The sequence below is a fragment of the Pongo pygmaeus genome, chromosome 1, assembly GCF_028885625.2.
Source record: "Pongo pygmaeus isolate AG05252 chromosome 1, NHGRI_mPonPyg2-v2.0_pri, whole genome shotgun sequence".
NCBI lineage: Eukaryota > Metazoa > Chordata > Mammalia > Primates > Hominidae > Pongo > Pongo pygmaeus.
In genome coordinates, this window is record NC_072373.2 from 127961307 (window position 1) to 127981373 (window position 20067).

At 33.5% G+C, this 20067-nt stretch overlaps 1 protein-coding gene across 1 annotated transcript in view; it reads left to right on the forward strand.

Moving 5' to 3' along the window:
* Positions 1-12996: 12996 nt before the first annotated feature.
* Positions 12997-20067, forward strand: part of OLFM3 (olfactomedin 3) — a 196631-nt gene continuing 189560 nt past the window's right edge. The window contains exon 1 of the mRNA XM_054449818.2: positions 12997-13363. Coding sequence (XP_054305793.1) covers positions 13295-13363 — 69 coding nt within the window. The 5' untranslated portion in view covers positions 12997-13294. The remainder of the gene's footprint in view (positions 13364-20067) is intronic.

The window sequence follows — 20067 nt, forward strand, 5'->3', positions numbered from 1 at the left end:
GCTGTTTGGTTGCTGAAAGTTCCTTTTCCTAAGAAAGTTTCCAGGTTAAATAACATATCTAAAGCTTAAGTCACATTTTATAACAGTCAAACATGGAAAATAGTCTCAAATCAAAATGCCAAGGCTATTAGAAAGTACTAGAAACCTGCTAAGTATAACCATAACAAATGTATTTCAAACTTTTTCTTGCATTACATAGCAGAATTTGGTTAAAATACAAAAACTACCTTCTTTTAATTTTTTTCATTTTGTTTACTTGTATTAAAATTAATGCATTAAGCTACATTGCACAGTGACCAGCCTCCCTACTGTTTCCTTTCCAAGCTCAAACTCACTTAAGAGATTATAAACCCCAAATATTGAACCCAATTTGCCAATACTGCTAAAGCAGCAAGTAGATTCCATAAAAGGAAAAGACAAATTCTACCTTCTCTATAGAAATATTTTTCTCACTATTGATGGAATAGATCAGCTTTACTTTTTTGAGGTCCCCAAATATAAGTTTGTGGCATCAGATATGAAAGTCCATTTGATTTGCTCTCAAAATCTAAAGGCAGTACTTACAAAAGATCACAGAACATTGAAAACAAAAACATTAATTTCTCTATTTAACTAAGTATAATGATATAGCCTTTTTTTTTTCCTCATTAAGAATGGTCAATACACCCTCTCTTGAGGAAACATTTATAGTTGATGGCAAGTCAATATTCAGAAATGTTATGTTCAAATAAAAGAATGTTCATCAGGCTGTTAGTTTTCTCCAAATTATTATTTATTTGTTAAATTGTCAAAAAATATGCATGACATAAAATTTATCATTTTAATCATTTTTAAGTATACAATGTATTGATATAAAATACATTCAATATGTCGTTCAACCATCGTCACTATTTATTTCCAGAACTTTTTCATCATGCCAAGCAGAAGCCATGTACTCATTAAGTCCTCTTTCTCTTAACCCTAGTAACATTTATCGTAATTTCTGTTTCTATTAATTTGTCTATTCTAGGTACCTTATATAAGTGGATTCATATAATCTTTGTCCTTTTGTTTCTGGCTTATTTCACTTAGCATGTTTTCAAGTTTCATAGATGTTATAGTATGTATCAGAATTTTATTCCATTTTAAGTCTGAATAATATTCCATTACAGGTATATACCACATTGTGTTTATCCATTCATCTGTTTATCAACATTTGGGTTGTTTTCTCTTTTTGGTTATTGTAAATAATGTTGCTATAAACATTTGTGTGCAAATGTCTGTTTCAGTCTCTGATTTCAATTCTTTTAGGTATATACCTAGAATTGCTGGATCATATGGTAATTCTGTGTTTAACATTTTTAGGAGCTGCCACACTGTTTCTATAGTGGCTGCACCATTTTACATTTCCATCAGCAAGGCACCAAGGTTCCAATTTCTCCACATCCTCAAAACACTTATTTTCTCTTTTGCTTTGTTTGATAATACCCATTGTAATGGATGTAAAGTGGTATTTCATCATAGCTTTTACTTTCATGTCTCTAATAATTAGTGATGTTTAGTATCTTTTCATATGCGTATTGGCTGTTCGTATATTTTATTTGGAAAAATGTTATTCTAGTATTTTGCCCATTTTAAAAATCAAGCTGTTTGTTACTGTTGAATTGTAGTTTTTATATATTCTGAATATTAATCTCTTGTCACACATATGATCGAAAATATTGCCTTTTCAGTCTCTTGATATTGTATTTTTAAAGACAAATATTTAAAATTTTGATGAAGTTCAATGTATCTATTTTTTGCTTTAGCCTGTGCTTTTGGAAAATTAAAATAATTGAACTCCAAATAGTTTTGCTGAGAGGGAATTACATATTAGCTTTGTACAACCACATACTGCCAAAAGAGGAGGAAAAGTTCAGCTTATTGAAATTCTTGTATACTTAAAAGATGTAAATATGTTTTTTGAAGTTTTTAATTGTTCAGTTATTCTTAGGTTTGGGATTGCATGTCTAAGTAATCCAATAGATGGCTAGATGTTCTCTCTATGACTTGTTTGGTCCTGCCTTCCCCTGGACATTTTCCCATACATATCTAGGAGTATGTATTCTAAACTATATCTCAACATCTAATTCAAAAAAATTAGTAATCAGTTTATAAGCTGCAAGGCACTTAGTATTTATAATAAGCTTTATAAATTTAAAAGGCAACTTCTCAATTATCTTGTAAAGAAGTATTAGGGAATAGATCCAGTCAACCTTATAGGTTATCTTAGCCTTTCATTGTTTTGACTAGCCTATTTTCCAACCCTAGAGAGATAGAAATTAATTTGTAGAAAATAGATATCTATGCAAGCAATTTCTGTTCATAGAAATGCAGTCTGTCGGGTGGAGGTTCAATTTATTTTGTTTCCCTAATAGAAGAGGCCAGTTTTGAATCTATTAAGCAAATTCATTTTAGGATTTCTAATGGCCTCTACATGTGTCTGCTCTGTGGATTCTTCTTCTTAAGAGTTATAACATTTTTTTTTCTGATTCTCTCACTAACTAAAGAGTTAAATAAAATCTTTGACAAATATTTATTTTCTATGAGAGCTGTAATTTTGAACATTAAAAATAATATTTAATGGCCAATACCCCATTAAAATAGTTCTTTAAAATAGTCAAGATATTTTTAGAGAAGTAAATATATTTTAGAAGTTTAATTTAATATCTTCTTTATGGCATTTTAAAATTATTATCTATATCCTATACATCTTTTAAAAGCCAAATTAAGCCTTTTTAAAGTCAAGTTAAAATTTTTTTATTCCTCTAAACTCAGAGTTTTATGAGTCAATAACATATTCAATAATTAATCTTGTATAGCACTGAATATATATCTCTTTATATGATATTTAATTTTTCATGTATTAATGCCTGTTTTTTTAATATGAGTCTATAATTCTTAAGTGTTGGATTGCATTGTAGCTCTACTTTTAGTTTTGTGAGTAACCTCCAAACTACTCTCCATAGTAGCTGTGCCAATTTACATCCCTACCAACAGTGTAGGAGGATTCCCTTTTTTCTACAACCTCACCAGCATTTGTTATTGTCAAGATTTGGAATCAACCTAAGTGTCCATCAACGGACAAATGGATAAAGATAATGTGGTACATATATACCATGGAGTACTATTCAGCCATAAAAAATAATGAGATTTTGTCATTTGCAACTATACGGATGGAACTGGAGGTCATTATGTTAAGTGAAATAAGCCAGGCACAGAAAGACAAACATATCACTTTCTCACTTATTTGTGGAATCTAAAAGTCAAGACAATAGAACTCATGGAAATACAGACAAAAGAATGGCTATGAGAGGCTGGGAAGCGTAGTGTGAGGGGTAGGGGAGAGGAGGGGTTGATTAGTGGGTACCAAGAAAAATAAAAAGAATGTATAAAACCTAGTATTTGATGGCACAAGGAGATTGTGGCCAATAATAATTTAATTGCACATTTAAAAATAGCTAAAAGAGTATAATTGGATTGTTCATAACACAAAGTATAAATGCCTGAAGAGATGAATAACAAATTTTTCATGATATGATTATTATACATTGCTTGCATATACCAAAATATCTTATGTACCCCATAAATATGTACACCTATTATGTACCCACAAAAGGTAAAAATAAAAAAAAGTTGAGGTCTTTGTATCGTCCACAACATAATGCTCTGTACAGAACAGATGTTTAAATAAGTAGTGATTTGATTTGCTTATTTAATTAATGCCCACAATGTCTAAAAATCCATCCAAGTACAATTCATATCCAGAAACAAAATCTGTTAAATAATTACAGAATTATCCAGGGTTCAAAAAATAATACAAGCACATCTTAATTATTTTCATCAAGTTTATATGAAGTAGAACTCAGGATGCCTCCTTGGCTCGCTTTTTCTTAATACAGTTTAGTCTTTTTAATATTCACTTTGCTCTTCTTCCATCTCCATCCCTGAAAAGCCTGCAGGACCCGTTAGGGCTGACTATAAACCAGTGGTTTTCAACTTCATTTTTGCTCTGCCCAGGAGAAAAATAAATTAAGTTTAAATTCCTCTTAACAACTATAATTAAGCACTAAGAAATAAGATTTTGTTGTATAATGTGAAGCTTCGGAAGGGCCACAAAATATTATAGAGTATAAATTTTTTCTTCCCTCCAAAACCAACTTTTGCTCTCTTCCAGGCAATAATATCTCCCTTAACCTCTGTCAGATCACCTTTTTCAGAGGTCTAGAGTTACTAGGAATTCCAGATCATCTTACTATAGTGTCAGGGAAGGAGATGATCAGAAGCTGGTCATAAAAGCCCCTGTGAAGACTGTTCTATTTTGATTTCACCCTCACTTACAGGTGTTTAGCACTTAAACATATCTACTCAAAGTAAGAAGAGGGGGAGGTGGGGACAGGGCTCTTACTTAGGCAGCAAAACCTGGAATTCTAATTTGTGTTCCCCTAGCCCTGTGAGGTCAGAGGCTCCAATAAGTTTCTGAGTCTTTAGGTAGCTTCTTCTGAAGATGATAGCCACTCTTAATGGAAAAGAGGTCCTAAAAGCCAGGCTGTCTTCTTATTTCTCTGCTCTCTCAGACCTTGATCCCATATTTCATCACTGACATTGCTGTTATCCAATGCCTTCAAGCAGTTGTATTTACATATTTTTTTTGGTTCTTAAAGTCATTCTCAGTAAGAGACTTGGTCCAAATTATTTAGCCTTGCATTACTAGAAGCACAAGTCCTTTGTAATATTGGTGTTTATTTGTAAATATATATATATGTATTTAAATATATATATTTGTAAACATACATATTTAAATATATATTTGTAAATATACATATTTAAATATATATATTTAACTTAATTTTTTACTAATTTTTACTAAATTGTTTTAGTTAAAAAAAAGCTGCATATACTGCCAAAGTATATGCAAATCAAAATCCACCTTTAAAATACAACTCAGCTAGGTTAGTGATTGGTAAGGTAAACATGGGTATTTTTAAATGAGTGTGCGAAATAATCCCTTTTGTTATATAATTTCAAATATGGCTGCCCTCAGTTTCTTCCCTCCCTGTATGCACGTGGCTGTGCTTTACATTGAGAGATAAAGTCCAATTATTTTTCTCTTACATCTGCTCGTTTTAGTTATTTGCTTAAGAAAAAAAAAGCAGATATAAATACTTGCCTTCTTATTTTTTATTTTTATTTTTTTTGAGACAGGGTCTCACCCTGTTGCTCTGTTGCCTAGGCCAGAGTTCAGTGGTGAGACCACAGCTCACTGCAGCCTGGACCTCCTGGGCTCAGGTGATCCTCCCACCTGAACCTCCCGAGTAGCTAGGACTACAGCCGTGTGCCAACATGCCTGGCTAATTTTTTTATTTTTGCATTTTTTGTAGAGATGGGGTTTCACTGTTATTAAGCTGGTCTTGAACTCCTGGGCTCAAGTGATCTGCCCACCTCAGCCTCCTAAAGTGCTGTGATTGCAGGTGTGAGCCACCATGCCCGGCCATGAATTCTGAATATAGATCATAATGTGATTTTTCAGTATAAGTCATAAGAATTCTCGCAGTTTCTGCCTAGGTCTTTTAGAATACTGGCTCTTAAGATGCTCTCTGAAAACCTAGCTGCCATATTGTAAGACATTCAAGCGACACAGAAAGATGACACAGAGGTGATCCACTCAATAATGCCACCTGGGCTCCTAGCTTACAACGGTATCAACCGTAGCCATGGGAGTGAACCATCTTGAATATCTAGTCAAGTATTGCCTTCTATCTGACTGTAACTGTACAAGAAATCCTAAGTAAGAAATTGTAACAAAATTATGACCATTAATAACATATTTTATATTTTAAACTATTAAATTTTGGAATGGTTAGTTATAGAGCAATTGATAACCTAAATATCCTCAAAAGCTTTACAATCAAGTGAAGAAAGACACAAAAGTAGATTTTAATAATCAAGCATAGTAAATACAATGATGAAAGCATACACAAGACATTATAAAACATGATGAGAAGAGACACCTTGAGGGAGGGTACCAAGGGTCAAATAAAGAGAAGAGATGGCATTCAAAGTGAAATTTAAATGTAGAATAAGAATGTTTTAGGCAAAAGAAGAACTATTAATCTCACAGTAGAACAGCGTTAAAAGACGTACAATTACCAAACATTTGCTGGATTCCAATTATTAGTTGACAATGGTTAGAAATGAGACTGGATTGGAAGACAGGGGCCATATCATGCAAAAGCCTGCATGAACCATTTTAAGGACTCCACACTTGATCACGCATAAGTTAGGAAGCCATTGAAGGCCTTTAATCTGAGACCAATATGATAAAATTAGTCTTTAAATCAATTAAGTCCTTTGAGGCAAACAAATTACAAGTTGAAAATAGAAGTAAAAACAAACAAACAAAAAACCAAAAACTGGTGGCAAGGCAAGGAAATAAACCATTTTAATGCTTCAAATGACATTAATAAGATCCTGACCTAGGTGTATGTGGAGCATTAGGATAGATTTAGAGATATTCTAGAGATAAAATTAACAGTATTTTTGATCCATTGAATGAAGAGATAAAAGTGAGGGAGAGGTTAAGTGTGATTTCCATGCTTCGTGCTTTGCAATGGGGATAAAATTATGTCACAAACTAATATGAGTTAGGAAAGATATTCATTTGAAATACTGAGTTTGCGATGGAGGACATTACATAGTGACATCTAGTAAATCTTGGGTATAAAAATATGCATGAAGAAATTAAGGTTGAAAAATTCAATCATTCATTCATTTATTGATGAAATCATTATTAAGTGACTGCTTGGTGCTGGACACTGTTCTAGATGCTTGAATTAAAGTAGAACACCATACAGACAAAGACCCTTCATATAATACCTTTTAATAAGAGAAACAGACAGTAAATAAATGACATAAACATATGATAAATAGAGAATAATTGGGGTATTATTTTTGATAGGGTATTTAGGAGAGGTAGGGGATCTAGATGAAAATGGCTTAAAAGCAGGCAGGAAGAAAAGTCACCATGAAAGACAGTAGAAGAGCAGCAGGCAGGAAATGAAATCCTGGCAGTCCTCTGACAGGTCACAGACATTAGGAAATGAATCAAAGGCAATTTTCATCTACATAATGAAAGATGAAGAGTTGCTCAAGGAGTTTATATTACATGCTTAGTTATTCTTATTTTTATTCTAAAATAACTAGGTCTCTCAATGATAAATTATAGATGAAGCCAAAATAAGGAACAGCATTTTTTAACATAATGGAATATCTCTGAAAAGCTAAGGAAGTATAAAATATATGAGAAAAAATACAGTTGGCCCTTGGGCAACACAAGTTGGTACTGTACAGGTCCATTTATACACAGATGTTTTTCAATAAATATATTGGAAACATTTTTGTAAATTTGCAACAATTTAAAAAATTCAGACCAACTGCATAGCCTAGAAAAATTGAAAGAGTTAAGAAAAAATGAGCTATGTCATGAGTGCATTAAATATATGTAGATACTAGCCTATTTTATCATTTACTATGATGAAATATACACAAATAAATTATTAAAAAGTTAAAATTTATCAAAACTTACACACACAAACAGACTGTAAGTGGTGCCATTTGTAATAGCAAGAAACATAAACAATATAAAGATGCAGTATTAAATCATAACTGCATTAATTTAACTGTATTACATATTGTACTACTGTAATAATGTTGTAGCCACCTCCTATTGCTGTTGCAGTGAGCTCAAGAGTTTCCAGTATCCACTTGACACTAATCTCCAGTGAGCCTTTTGTCTACCTAGTAAATTGCATGTCACAGTGAAAAGTGACTCTTGTGGTTCTCATGTACTTTTCATAATGTTTAGTAAAACACTCTATACAATACCCTTGAATAACATTATGGCATTCATATGAAGTGCCACTAGCAATGCTGGAAGTCCTTCCAAGAAGACGAGAAAATTCATCACATTACAAGAAAACATTGTACCATAGCTTGAGGTCTGAAGCAGTGGCTGCCCATTATTTTAACATAAATGAATTCAATGTAAGGATGATTATAAAAACAAGAAAAGGAAATGTTTGAAGCCATCATTGCAGCTATGTCAGCAAGCACATATTTTGCCAAAGAACTTTTGTGTACATATAAGGTTTCCTGTAAGAAAGGCATACCTATAGACTTTAATGTGATTCCAGAAAAAGCAAAGTTATTATATAACAGCTTGAAGCAAAAGAAAGGTGAAGGATATAAAACTAAACAATATAATGCCAGCAAAATATGGTTTGATAATGTTGGAAGGAGGTGTGGCTTAAAAAAAAAGTCAGGATAACGAGAGAAGCAGCTTCTGTTGACCAAGAAGCAACAGACAACTTTCCAGACACCCTTAAGAAAATTATTGAGAGAAAAGGGTATCTTCCTGAACCAGTTTTTAACACAGACAAAAATGCCCTGCTCTGAGGGAAAAAAATGCCACAAAGGACATTTATTAATAAGGAAGGGAAGGGAACACTGGGATTTAAGGCACGAAAAGATAAGCTAACTCTACCGTTGTGTGCAAATGCAGTCGGGTTTATGATCAGGTCTGCCTTTATCTATAAAGCTGATAACCACATAGCCTTGAAAGGAAAACATAAACACCACCTGCCAGTCTTTTGGTTGTGCACCAAGAGGACCTGGGCAATGAGAACCCCTTTTATGGACTGGTTCCATCGATGGCTTGCCCCTGAAGACAGGAAGTACCTTGTCAGTAAGGACTGCTTTTTAAAAAGTTCTCTTGATATCAAACAATGTCTCTGGTCACCCAGAACCCCAAAAGTTTAACACTGAAAACATCCAAGTGGTCCACTTGCTCCCAAACATGTCTCTTTTTCAGCCATTAGATTAGGGGATCATAAGGACCTTTAAGTCTCCATTACACGTGTACTCTATAGAAAGGATTTTCAACATTATTGAAGAGAACTTCCATAGAGAGAACTTGATCAAAGTTTAGAAGGCTTATACCATTAAAGATGCCATTGTTGTTATAGAAAAAGCTTTGAAGGCCATCAAGCACACAAGAAATTCCTGCTGGAGAAAACTGTGTCCAGATGTTGTTCATGACTTCACAGGATTTACGACAGAGACAATTAAGGAAACCGTGAAAGATACTGTAGGTGCAGCAAAAGAAGGTAAGGGGTAAAAGGTTTCAAGGTGTGAATCTTAAAGAAATTCAAGAGCAAATAGGTACCGCATCAGAGGAATTAAAAGAAGGTGACTTGATGGAGATGAGTACCTCCAAACCAATGCCAAAGCAATGAAGAGGAAGACATAGAAGACACAGTGCCAGAAAACAAATTGACATTAGACAATCTGGTGGGAAGGTTCCAATTATTCCAGACTACTTTTGACTTCTTTTGTGACATGGACACTTCTATGATATTGGCACTGAAATTAAAGCAAATGATGAAAGAAAGATCGGTACTACATCGTCAACATATTAAAAATAAACATGTTTAGAGAAAATAAAGTAAAAAGTCAACAGAAATTACAATGTATTTCTGTAAACTTACACTAACAGTGCCTGCATCTCCTGTCTCCCTTCCCATCTCTCACATCTTTTCTGCCTCTGCCACCCCTGAGACAGAAAGATCAACCCATCCTCTTCTTCCTCTTCCTCAGTCTACTCAACATCATGATGACAAGGATGAGGATGGTTATGACTATTCAATTTCACTTAATCAATGGTAAATATATTTTCTCATTATTTTCTTAATCACATTTTTTTCTCTAGTTAGTTTTATCGTAAGAATGCAGTATATAACACATATAACACAAAAAATATGCATTAACTATTTATTTTATTGTAAGGTTTTGGGTCAAGAGTAGGATATTAGTAGTTAAATTTGGGGGAGTCAAAATTATTTTTAAATTTTCAACTATGCAGAGGGTCAACACTGCTAATACCTACATTATTCAAAGGTCAACTGTACATCATATAGTCTCTTATCAAAAGAAAATTAAATGCATAAAACATTTAGCTAACACTATAATCAAATATAGAATTAAGAACTTTTGTAATATAAGGCACAAATGTTTTAAAAATTTGTATCATTTGTTCTAGGTGTTGTATTGTACCACAATTTCATATAAGCTTAAGAAGGCCAACTTTGACTGGACACATAAATATCAAATACTTTGTTCTGCATGCATTCAGAAATGCAAGATTTCTAAATCTGTTATGTATAATTTTGTTATGTTATATATAATTATGTATAATTTTGTCTTCAGTTAACTACAGTTACAAATCTGAAGTGACAGTAAAAACAAAAGTAAAAAGATGCACCATTTATTACTTTTAGTAGAACTCTTTTGACTAGCTAATGCAAGACACAAGATACAAGGAACTACTTGGAATTTCTTTCTTGCAATGAGAAATGCTCCATGGATTGCAATGTATGAATAAGATATGATGTTACCTACAATGTTGTTAAATTGATTGTATGGAAATATATTATAAGAGGGTTTTGTTACTAAACAAATGACTAAAACCAATAGTTATCTTTAAGGGAAGCTATGCAACTGTATTGTTTTATTTTAAAAGAGAGATAGAGGAAGTAGTAGAGTATTGGTGAATTTATACTGTTTAGATTACAGCTTGTGTTTTTCAGTGGCATGTTTAATACAGCTTTGATTCATTACTGAACTTGATTATTCTCTACAAATGACTAAGCTTGTCTTATGGAAAATATGTTGTAAGTTTGCTAAGATCATCTGTTTTCATCTGTAACATAATTACCATATATTACTTATTTTGGATCTCTAAATATTATCATCTTCTTCCATCACATTTTTTCTGACAAGGTTTCATAGAATTAGAATTTGCCTTCTTATTAACTTCTTGTTTCAACTGACATTCCAGTGCCATAAAAAAGGAGAGTTAAAGAGAAAAAAAAACTGTGCCCACATATAAGTTTTGGTCCAGTCACTGATATTGTAAACCATGTATGAGATCAGAATAATTCTATTTCCAGAAAAAAACCCATTATTTTCATTATAAGAATATCTGTTTATCTTGAAGTGATAAAATTGATATGATTATATTTTCATATTACTCTGTGTGTCTGTTAAATACAGCTTCCTCTACTCAAACAAGTATAATGTACTACTGTCTGCTAATTGAGAGGTAGAGATGTAAAAAAAATGGTAGAAGACTTCTTGGGAAGTGGGAAAAGCATGTGTAAATACAAATAACAAAAAAATATATTTAGAGAATGGATAATAAAAATGTATTATTATAATCATTCAGCCAACACACCTCTGCAAATTCATTTTCAATCTGCACAGTCATGTGAAAGATTTAAAAAAGGATGCAGAATTTTCAACAATTTCTATGTGTGATTTATTAAAAAAATTATGCTGATTTTATCCTACATAGAAAGATAAGTATGTAGATGTTGATAGGTAGAAAAGTTTAGGTTAATAAACAAATGTAAAAAGAAAAAAACTCTGACAAATATGTTCTAGGAAGTTACCCCAGAGAGTGGTACAACTCTGTAGTTTTATCTATTACCTCAAAATAATGGAAACTTCTAAATATGGTTATGGCTGTTAAGGTTATTAAATTAACACCATTATAAGTAATTTCACTTTCTTTCTATGGTTTTGCAATCTCTATTTTGTATGATCTTTTCCTTCAAAAAGAATTATCAGATGTAGTGAACTTCATGCCATTTATGTTTATAGAAAATAAAGACCTCGAGTAACTATACACACATTTATAATATTAGGATTAGAACAGATGCAATATGATGTAAATTCTCGGGGACAATAACTTTCAAATGTATTTGAGTCCTAATTGAGATTTCTTATATTTAAAAATAGGATATATTTTCAGTGAAAGGTTGATGGAGATTTCATGCTCGGTATGTGGCTGATATCTCAATTCATTGTCTTTTAATCGTCGAAGTAAAAGGAAGCAATGTCCACAGCCCCAGTTTAGATATTTTAACCCTTAGGAAGTATAATTTCTAGAAAAATCAACAGAAGATGGAAATATTAAAGACATAATTGTACGAGAGGGATGTTTCAGGGTGGCTACCAACTTCTTCCTTTTTGTATTATTGAGAACACTTTTTCCATATTCAAAGAAATGAAATTGCTCCAGTAAGGTTGAATGATGCAGGGTAAAAGAGTTTGCCATTTACCCTTTCTTTGCTCTTGAGAAGCAGCTATTCTGCCTTTTCTTGAGCCCTAGATTACAGAAGTGTTTGAAAGCTTAGAAATAAACACTCTTCCCATCCTGCTATCCATCTATCAGTGAATTCTTCCTCAAGTAAAAACGCAAGTCAGACTGATAGAAAAACTATATTTCCAGGTATGGCTGTGCATATGGGGGGGGGGGATATTTCAGTTGGGGGATCACTAATGGAATATACCATTTATAACTAAAAGAAGAATAGAAGCCTTTTTATTTATTTATGCATAGTGTTTTTAGATGACCAAAATCCCTAGATAGATAGATACACATTAATACCTAACCAAAACATATAATTTTAATAAGCTATTCATAAATGACTGTACATATCTATAAATTACCACATTCTACTATCAATAACAGCTGAAAATCGTGTGCCTTGGATGACAAACATACACTGATAGTCTGCACTGCAAACTTTGTTTAAAGCACTAAATACAATATCAAGTCCTCTGTCAATGACAGCAGAAGGTTCTAGTGCACTATTTGTTTCATAATCCTGTATTTAGCTGACTCTTTACTTCTCTGCAGCTCAAGTTGCCGGCAAATGCTGAACTGGAGCACGAGAGTCAATCCTTGTTTGGTTAACAAATTCCCCGCAAAATATCCCCCCAAACCCCCCAGGAGCTGTAGTGATGTCATATCCGTTGTCCAGGTTTCCACACCTCTCTCAGCAGTTACTCCCTTTATCTATTCCTTGGGTCAAAACTTTTGAGGTGGGCTGGCTATACAGCAGCGGGGGAGAGGGTAAACTGGGGCGCGCGGGTTGGAGGCGCTTCAGCACCGCGGCCAGCGCCCACTGCAGCCCAACCCACTCTCTTGAGCTCCCGGACTCCTAGCTCTGAGAATGCCTGCGGAATGATCGCCCCCCAGGGCGGCTGCCGCCGCTGCCGCTGCTGCTGTTATTGCTACTGCTGCTGCCGCCGCCTCTGCTTCCACTCTGCTCTGACTGGCACGCAGAAAGTGCAACTGACGAGGGAAAGGTCTCTGCAGTGAGTGGAGTGCCTACATAAAAGAGAGTAAAGAGGTGCAAAAACCCAGATCAGAATGCAGGCGACGTCCAACCTTCTCAACCTCCTGCTGCTGTCTTTGCTTGCCGGATTAGATCCTTCCAAGGTATGAAAAATATTTTGAGTCTTGTTTGAAATAAATGTGCAATATATAACAAACCTAACAGAAATGCAAATAAACATGTCAAAAACGGGACGAGAGACAGCTCTTTCAGCTACCTTATGGTGCCTGGCGTATCCCCACTGCTTGGAAGATAACAAGGTGAACTACCGGAGGAATAGCTCCCCAAGGTAGAGTCCTACTGCGCGGGGGGAGGGACTAGGAGAAAATACAATGTGCATGGGCAGCGGGCAATGCGGCTCTCCGGGGAATTTAGCTTATTCCGTGTCCAACTGCTTAATGCTCTCTTTTGAAGTAGGACGGGTAATGCAAAGGAGTTTGCAGTAGAAACAATGCAATTTATAAACATGTATTAGGACATGGTGAACTGTTTCTTTGTTGAAAGCAGCGAAGCGTTTTCCAGCTGATCCTGGTCAATAATACTCCCATCGCAGACGTGCTGCGGTTTGTGTCCAAAACATTTGGGATGCTGCTTGTAAAACACATGGCAGAGCAGCAGAGCTATACTCTCTGCCATTGCTGAGAGGCGTTGGTGAAAGGAGCTTGTGTTTGTTTCTTCCTTTTCATTAAGAAAATGAGGGGGCACTGAGGAAGTTCTGATTATCAGTGTTAAGAAACAGGAAGTGAGAACCTTAACAAACTAAGGAGGGCAATAGGAAGGATGAGTTAGCTCATAGACGTTGAACTCTGAAAATTATCTAGTACTGGCAATGAAAGTGAACGCTAAACTCCTTTGATAAAAAGACAGGAAAATATGGACAAATATTTTCAACGATGTCTGAGAAAAGTCTTGATGACAAAGTGAGATAATTTGAAAGCTTCAGCCTTCTAAGAAAATAGTAATGACAGGGAATAAGAGATAAGCCACCTGGTGAAAAAGAGTAAGAGATACAATTTATTATTTTACTTATTTAACTGGCCAACAGCAATTTGACAATATAGGAAGAATGATTCCATGCTATAAAACTAATACAAGCTATATTTTGGAATATTATAAAGTTATTTTTAAAGCTTTACATCATGTGTGTAGTGTAGACAAATTAAGTTTCCTTTCATTATTGAATAGAACTAAGATGTAACCAACCATAAGTTAATACTGTGGTTGTGATATTTGTAGGCCTAATATAGTATACAGTTAAAACTTAGAATCATGTCGTATATATTTGTAATTATTTCTGTACTCTTTCATATTTAGAAGGACCTGATGAGAATAAACTCATTTTATTTTAAAGCTTTGATTGTACTGGTATTATAGATGTAAACGCTTCACACTGTGTGAATGTCATCTTAATAATCTTAAAGGCATATTTTATATACTAAGGTGTAGCTTTAAAGCATTTTACACTTAGGAAAAAGTGTTGATTTTGTTTTTATATTTAATTTTTTTTCTTCTTGACTCTGCACCCTGTAGTGACACATTCTATCCACTGCCACTCTTTTTATATGATATTGTTTAAAACTTTTGAATACATTCCATATGATTTGGGAATATTCTTGGTAAAACATTTTTTAAAAGCAAAGTTAATCACTAAGTTACTGCAGAAAAAGTCACTTGACTTAAAGTGAGTTTTATTTGTTTTTCTTTAAAATAAATTCAGAAATGTAGAGCTTCATTAACAATTTTGTGCGTGATTTGATTTGTCTGTTATCTTTGATGCATAAATATCTTCACTGCTTCCACCCCTTTCTTTCCAAAGTTAAATATATAGATAATTTTCTGTTCAATATGAGGACATTCTTAAAATAAGCAATGCATCTTTGGTCAATATAATCTTTTCTAGTTTTGGTGAGTTTATTTGTGTGTATTCAATGCTATAAAACTTTTTACTTTCTTCAGAATGAGCTGTGGATATTTGCTACAAATGAGCTGAAAAATCCAGGGAAGGCATATATTAACTTTTCAAACTGTCCTTCTCAGCTTCCACATACTGCAATACAGTGTGCAAAGAACAAAAGATGATTTTTTTCAAAAGACGATATTTGCTCTATATCATAGGCATTACAGAGAATATTAAAACTTTCAAAGCAAGTAATTTTAATGTTGTAAAAAGTTTTAGGACTTTTAGACAAAACATTGATTTAAAAAATGAAGAGAAGCTAATTTTGTATTAATATTATATATTTATATTTATATAATATATATTTATATTGCTTCCCCCAAAAAATTACAGATGGCACCATTGTGTCCTCAGAAGAATTGTCAATTAGGTTATAAACTAAGAATTTTGTAGAATTTTATTTTTTATTCTACTAGTTACTTAAGGGCTTAGATTTTAAAAGTCAGGATTCATAAAGCAAATTTATATATGGTGAAATTAAAATTTAAAATCCAATAATATAGTACTACAAAAAATACAGTTTTTGGACAAATAAGAAATAATTTGTGATAACACTTAAATGAACAGAAATGCTAACCAACTGCTTTTTTACGTACTAATACATTAGGAGTGATATATGTCATAATCAAATTTTCAAATAATTTTAAGTATTATTCTATATTGTTATACTTTCTGTTTATTTTATATATATATATATATATATATATATATATATCTCACATGGATAAACAGAAACTGGCAAAATGGGAGAGCTCTTAAAATTGAATAGATTTTTTTTAGGTATAGGATTTCACATATATCAAATACTGGAAATCTACATCTTAGAAAGCACTTCTTATATATTAATTTACCTGAAGACAACTGGGTTTTCTAACAACAGTGCCAATTCTATTTCATGGAAGACTATATAATGTTTACATTTATAATGCTGTGTGTGTCTTTTTTTTTTTTTTTATTCTGTCGCTGAAGCTTACAGGTTTTATATGGCATTTTATAAAGTGCTTAAGTATCGCCATCTTATGGTAAGATAAGTTACTTGAAAGTCAATATTGTTTTTAGATTTTTAAAAATGGCCAAGATTCATTGTTCATAGACTGAGCTTAGTTTCAGCATGTACTTAGTTGCTTTTCTCTCATTTACTGTATCAAAAAATTGGCAAGATTGGTATTCTCTTCCAACAAAGGAAGGCAATTCACACTAATTAATTATTTGTATTTTTATAGGGACAGATGTCAATTTTTCTTTTAGGAAATTTGTTTGAAATACTTTCTATTAATTAAAGTATAATTAGTAAGTTTCCAGTTCTTTCTAGAAAAACTCAGATGTATATCACTGCCTATTTTAAGAGATGTCAATTAATTTTATTTGTAATGGAGTGTTTGAATTATAGACAACATGCCAAATCATCATTCTATAAGCAAAATTTCAAACACCGAAAGCTTGTAGGAATTCAATTATTGCTCAATTTTATAGGGAAAGAACTATTTCTGTGTAGGGAATTTCTGAGGGCGGCTGCTAGATGGCATCTCTGTGCTTTTAAACTGAAGGCATTGATTTCAGTAATGACCTTGATAGTAGAAGAGTGGACTTCTTTCTGTTGCAGGAAGATTTTTAGCAGACCACTATTTGAACATTGTAACAAAACAGTAATCCCTGTGAATCAGAACTATGAATTTCTCTGCTCTGAACTATAAAGATAGGAGGATATAAATATGACTGTGCAGGTTTCAAACACAACATTGACACTGGAGCCAGCTACATACTTGGGGAACAGTTAAAAAGAGGTGACATGGCCATATCTTCACACCATTGTGACTGCTAAACTTTAGATGAGTCATACTTGTCTCATAAATATATCAGAAAATGCCCTATCAGGGGAACTGTGCTGAGTTTGAGGAAACATTTACTGTCTTCTTATGTAGAAATATGTTAAACTTATCTTCATGATACTTTCTCACACTACAGACACAAAATATAACAATGATTCAGCAATAATCTCCATCACCAAACTGTGGTTTCTGTTCAAGGCAACCCAGGCAATTAGATCTCTTGCCCTAAATAACATAAATGCTTTAAAGCCCTATAAGCATGATGAGAAGTAGGAATATTTTAATAATTATATTGTTGAATGTTTCATAATGTAATATACCATAAGAACCTTCACATTTTGATATTGCTAAAGAAAATAATAAGACTTAAATTGCCTAAGGTTAGCTTTCATACATAAATCTAATTAAAGTTCTTGTTCTTACTATTTTTAAATGAAACTGAGAAAAAGCAAAAAAAAAAAAAAAAAAGCAAGAGAAATAAACTGAGATTACTACTTGCTTTAAAATTTGCCTTAAAAATCTGTCTTTTCCTGTTTCTCCTGTGTGCTAGAGACATCCTCTTCATAACAGGATCAACTCAAATTAGAACAGAAAATGTGGATTGATGACATTTGGCAAGGACCTGTAATTATGCACCAGTAAATCCTGATGTGGCAAAAACTGAAGAGTTCAAGGCAGCCTGTCTATGTTTTGAAGGAGCAAATAACTTCCTGGTCTCATCTTTTCTCATCTTCCTTAACCTAATTAAACTTTGATTGTGGAAGAAGTAAATATTCTTTCTCACTCTTTCTCTTGGCAACTGGAAACAGTTAAATGGTATCACCTTTCTTCATTTTTCTTTTAAAATTCTTACTGCTTATAGCTTTGCAACTATTCTCTTTACAAAGTGGCAATTGTGATGATCGATGCTCTGTTGGGAGGGAAAGCAGCACGAGTGGGAGAAACACAGAGGATTCAAGGTCCTTCATTTCTAGACCCTACCTCTTCTACTGATGATATACATAGATGTGACTTTGGGGAAGCTGTGATTTTCATGCCCATACCTATAGAATGAGGAGCCTAGATGTTCTGAAAACTTTGTTAAACTATAGAATGAATTTTTAATAATATTTGACCATTTCTCAAAAATCAACCAATTCTTTTGTAGGGTCTAGTTAGTAATATCATAAACTTTGTGAGACCTGAGGATGAGCCTCCCTGGATAATATCATGCAGTTTTCATCTTCTCAGTTTCACATTTAAAGCCTTCAGTTTTCTACTTTCCACCTCACCACTCTGCTTCCCTCCTGTATTCATATACACAATCCATATACTCAGGCTTCAATCCATTCACCTATCAAACATTGCTCCCCTGAAGAGATCATTCATTAATCTAGTATGTCTGAAAACCAACATGTTTCCTACTTCAGCCATAAGTATTTTATTTAACTGAAAGTCATCTAGGGAAATGTAAAGTAAAAACTTGTTTTCCATATGAAAAGAATTACTGGATGTATTAAAGAGATGTGAAAGATTATTTGGGAAGGCTACATATAAAACGTAGCACATATTCTGTTGCTGACTCTTCTAGGCAGACACATCCTTAAGGATTTTAGACTGGCAATTATTTTTAAAGCTTCAATTTTTTGTGCTAAGAAAATGTATAAAGAAAAAAGTGAGACTGGATAAACCTTCAGCTTAGAAACTAAGACTTTGCATCTGATTTAATTAAGTATTAATTAAACATCAATTTACTTAAAAGCACAAAACACAACTTAATTGGTAGTAGTGAAACTAGGGAAAGATACAAAACCAGACTGTTGTCTTGGTAGGTTATGTGAAATTAATTACAGTGAATCACTGGGATTATCTGTACATTTCCATATATCTCAGTGAAATTACTTCCCGATAGCATTCAAGTATTAGGACAACATCAAAGCTATGTAAACACTCATTACCCTGGTTTAAATCTACAATATGATGTTGAAATGGTGGTCCTTGAACATTTTAGTTCACCTAACACTGATCATTAATCTACTCAGTCTATGCCCACTTACCAATCAAAAACCACGAAGTATAACAAAGTATATATATATATAAAATTTTATTTTTTTAATTTTTATTTTTTGACGGAGTCTCACTCTGTCGCCCAGGCGGAGTGCAGTGGCACAATCTCAGCTCACTGCAACCTCCGCCTCCTGGGTTCACGCCATTCTCCTGCCTCAGCATCCTGAGCAGCTTGGGACCACAGGCGTCCGCCACCGCGCCTGGCTATTTTTTGTATTTTTACTAGAGACGGGGTCTCACCGTGTTAGCCAGGATGGTCTCGATCTCCTGACCTCGTGATCCGCCCACCTCAGCCTCCCAAAGTGCTGGGATTACAGGCGTGAGGCACCGCGCCCGGCCACCATGAAGTATATTTTTAATGAAACTAATGCTATTATGACAATATTTTAAATACACTTTTAAATTTTGTACTTCCAAATCAGTGTAAAAACAGAAGCTGGACATGAAATTAGAAGTGGCTTTCAGCTCTAATAGTACAACTTTTCAATAGTGAGTTAACATGTCTGAAGCTTAGTTTTCATAACAATGAAATAATATAACAGCAATGCAGCTTATACAATTATTTATGATATTAATACATGTGAAAACATATTTTAAACCATAAAAGTTAGTGCAAATATTCCACTTACATCAATCAACGTATAACCAAATCTGAAGTCTATTGTGGACCATATATTAAGGACTCCTAATAATAAAAAGGGCTTATCATGTTCCTTTACTCTTGCTGTTTCCTCTTCTCAGCTTTGTGAAAAGTGAATATTGTATAAAGTTATCAGCATAGCTTCTCAGAACCAGCCCATCATTTTGGTCAAAGCTCCAATTTAAACTTGTCACCTTACAAGTTTACATCATAATTATATCCAAAAAGGCACATTTTACAAGTTTCTTAGGAAAAAATGTAAAACACAAAGAGTGGCTTCATAATATCAAAGCCCAACTGCATCAAGAAAAGAACTTTTAAACTAATCATGGAGAA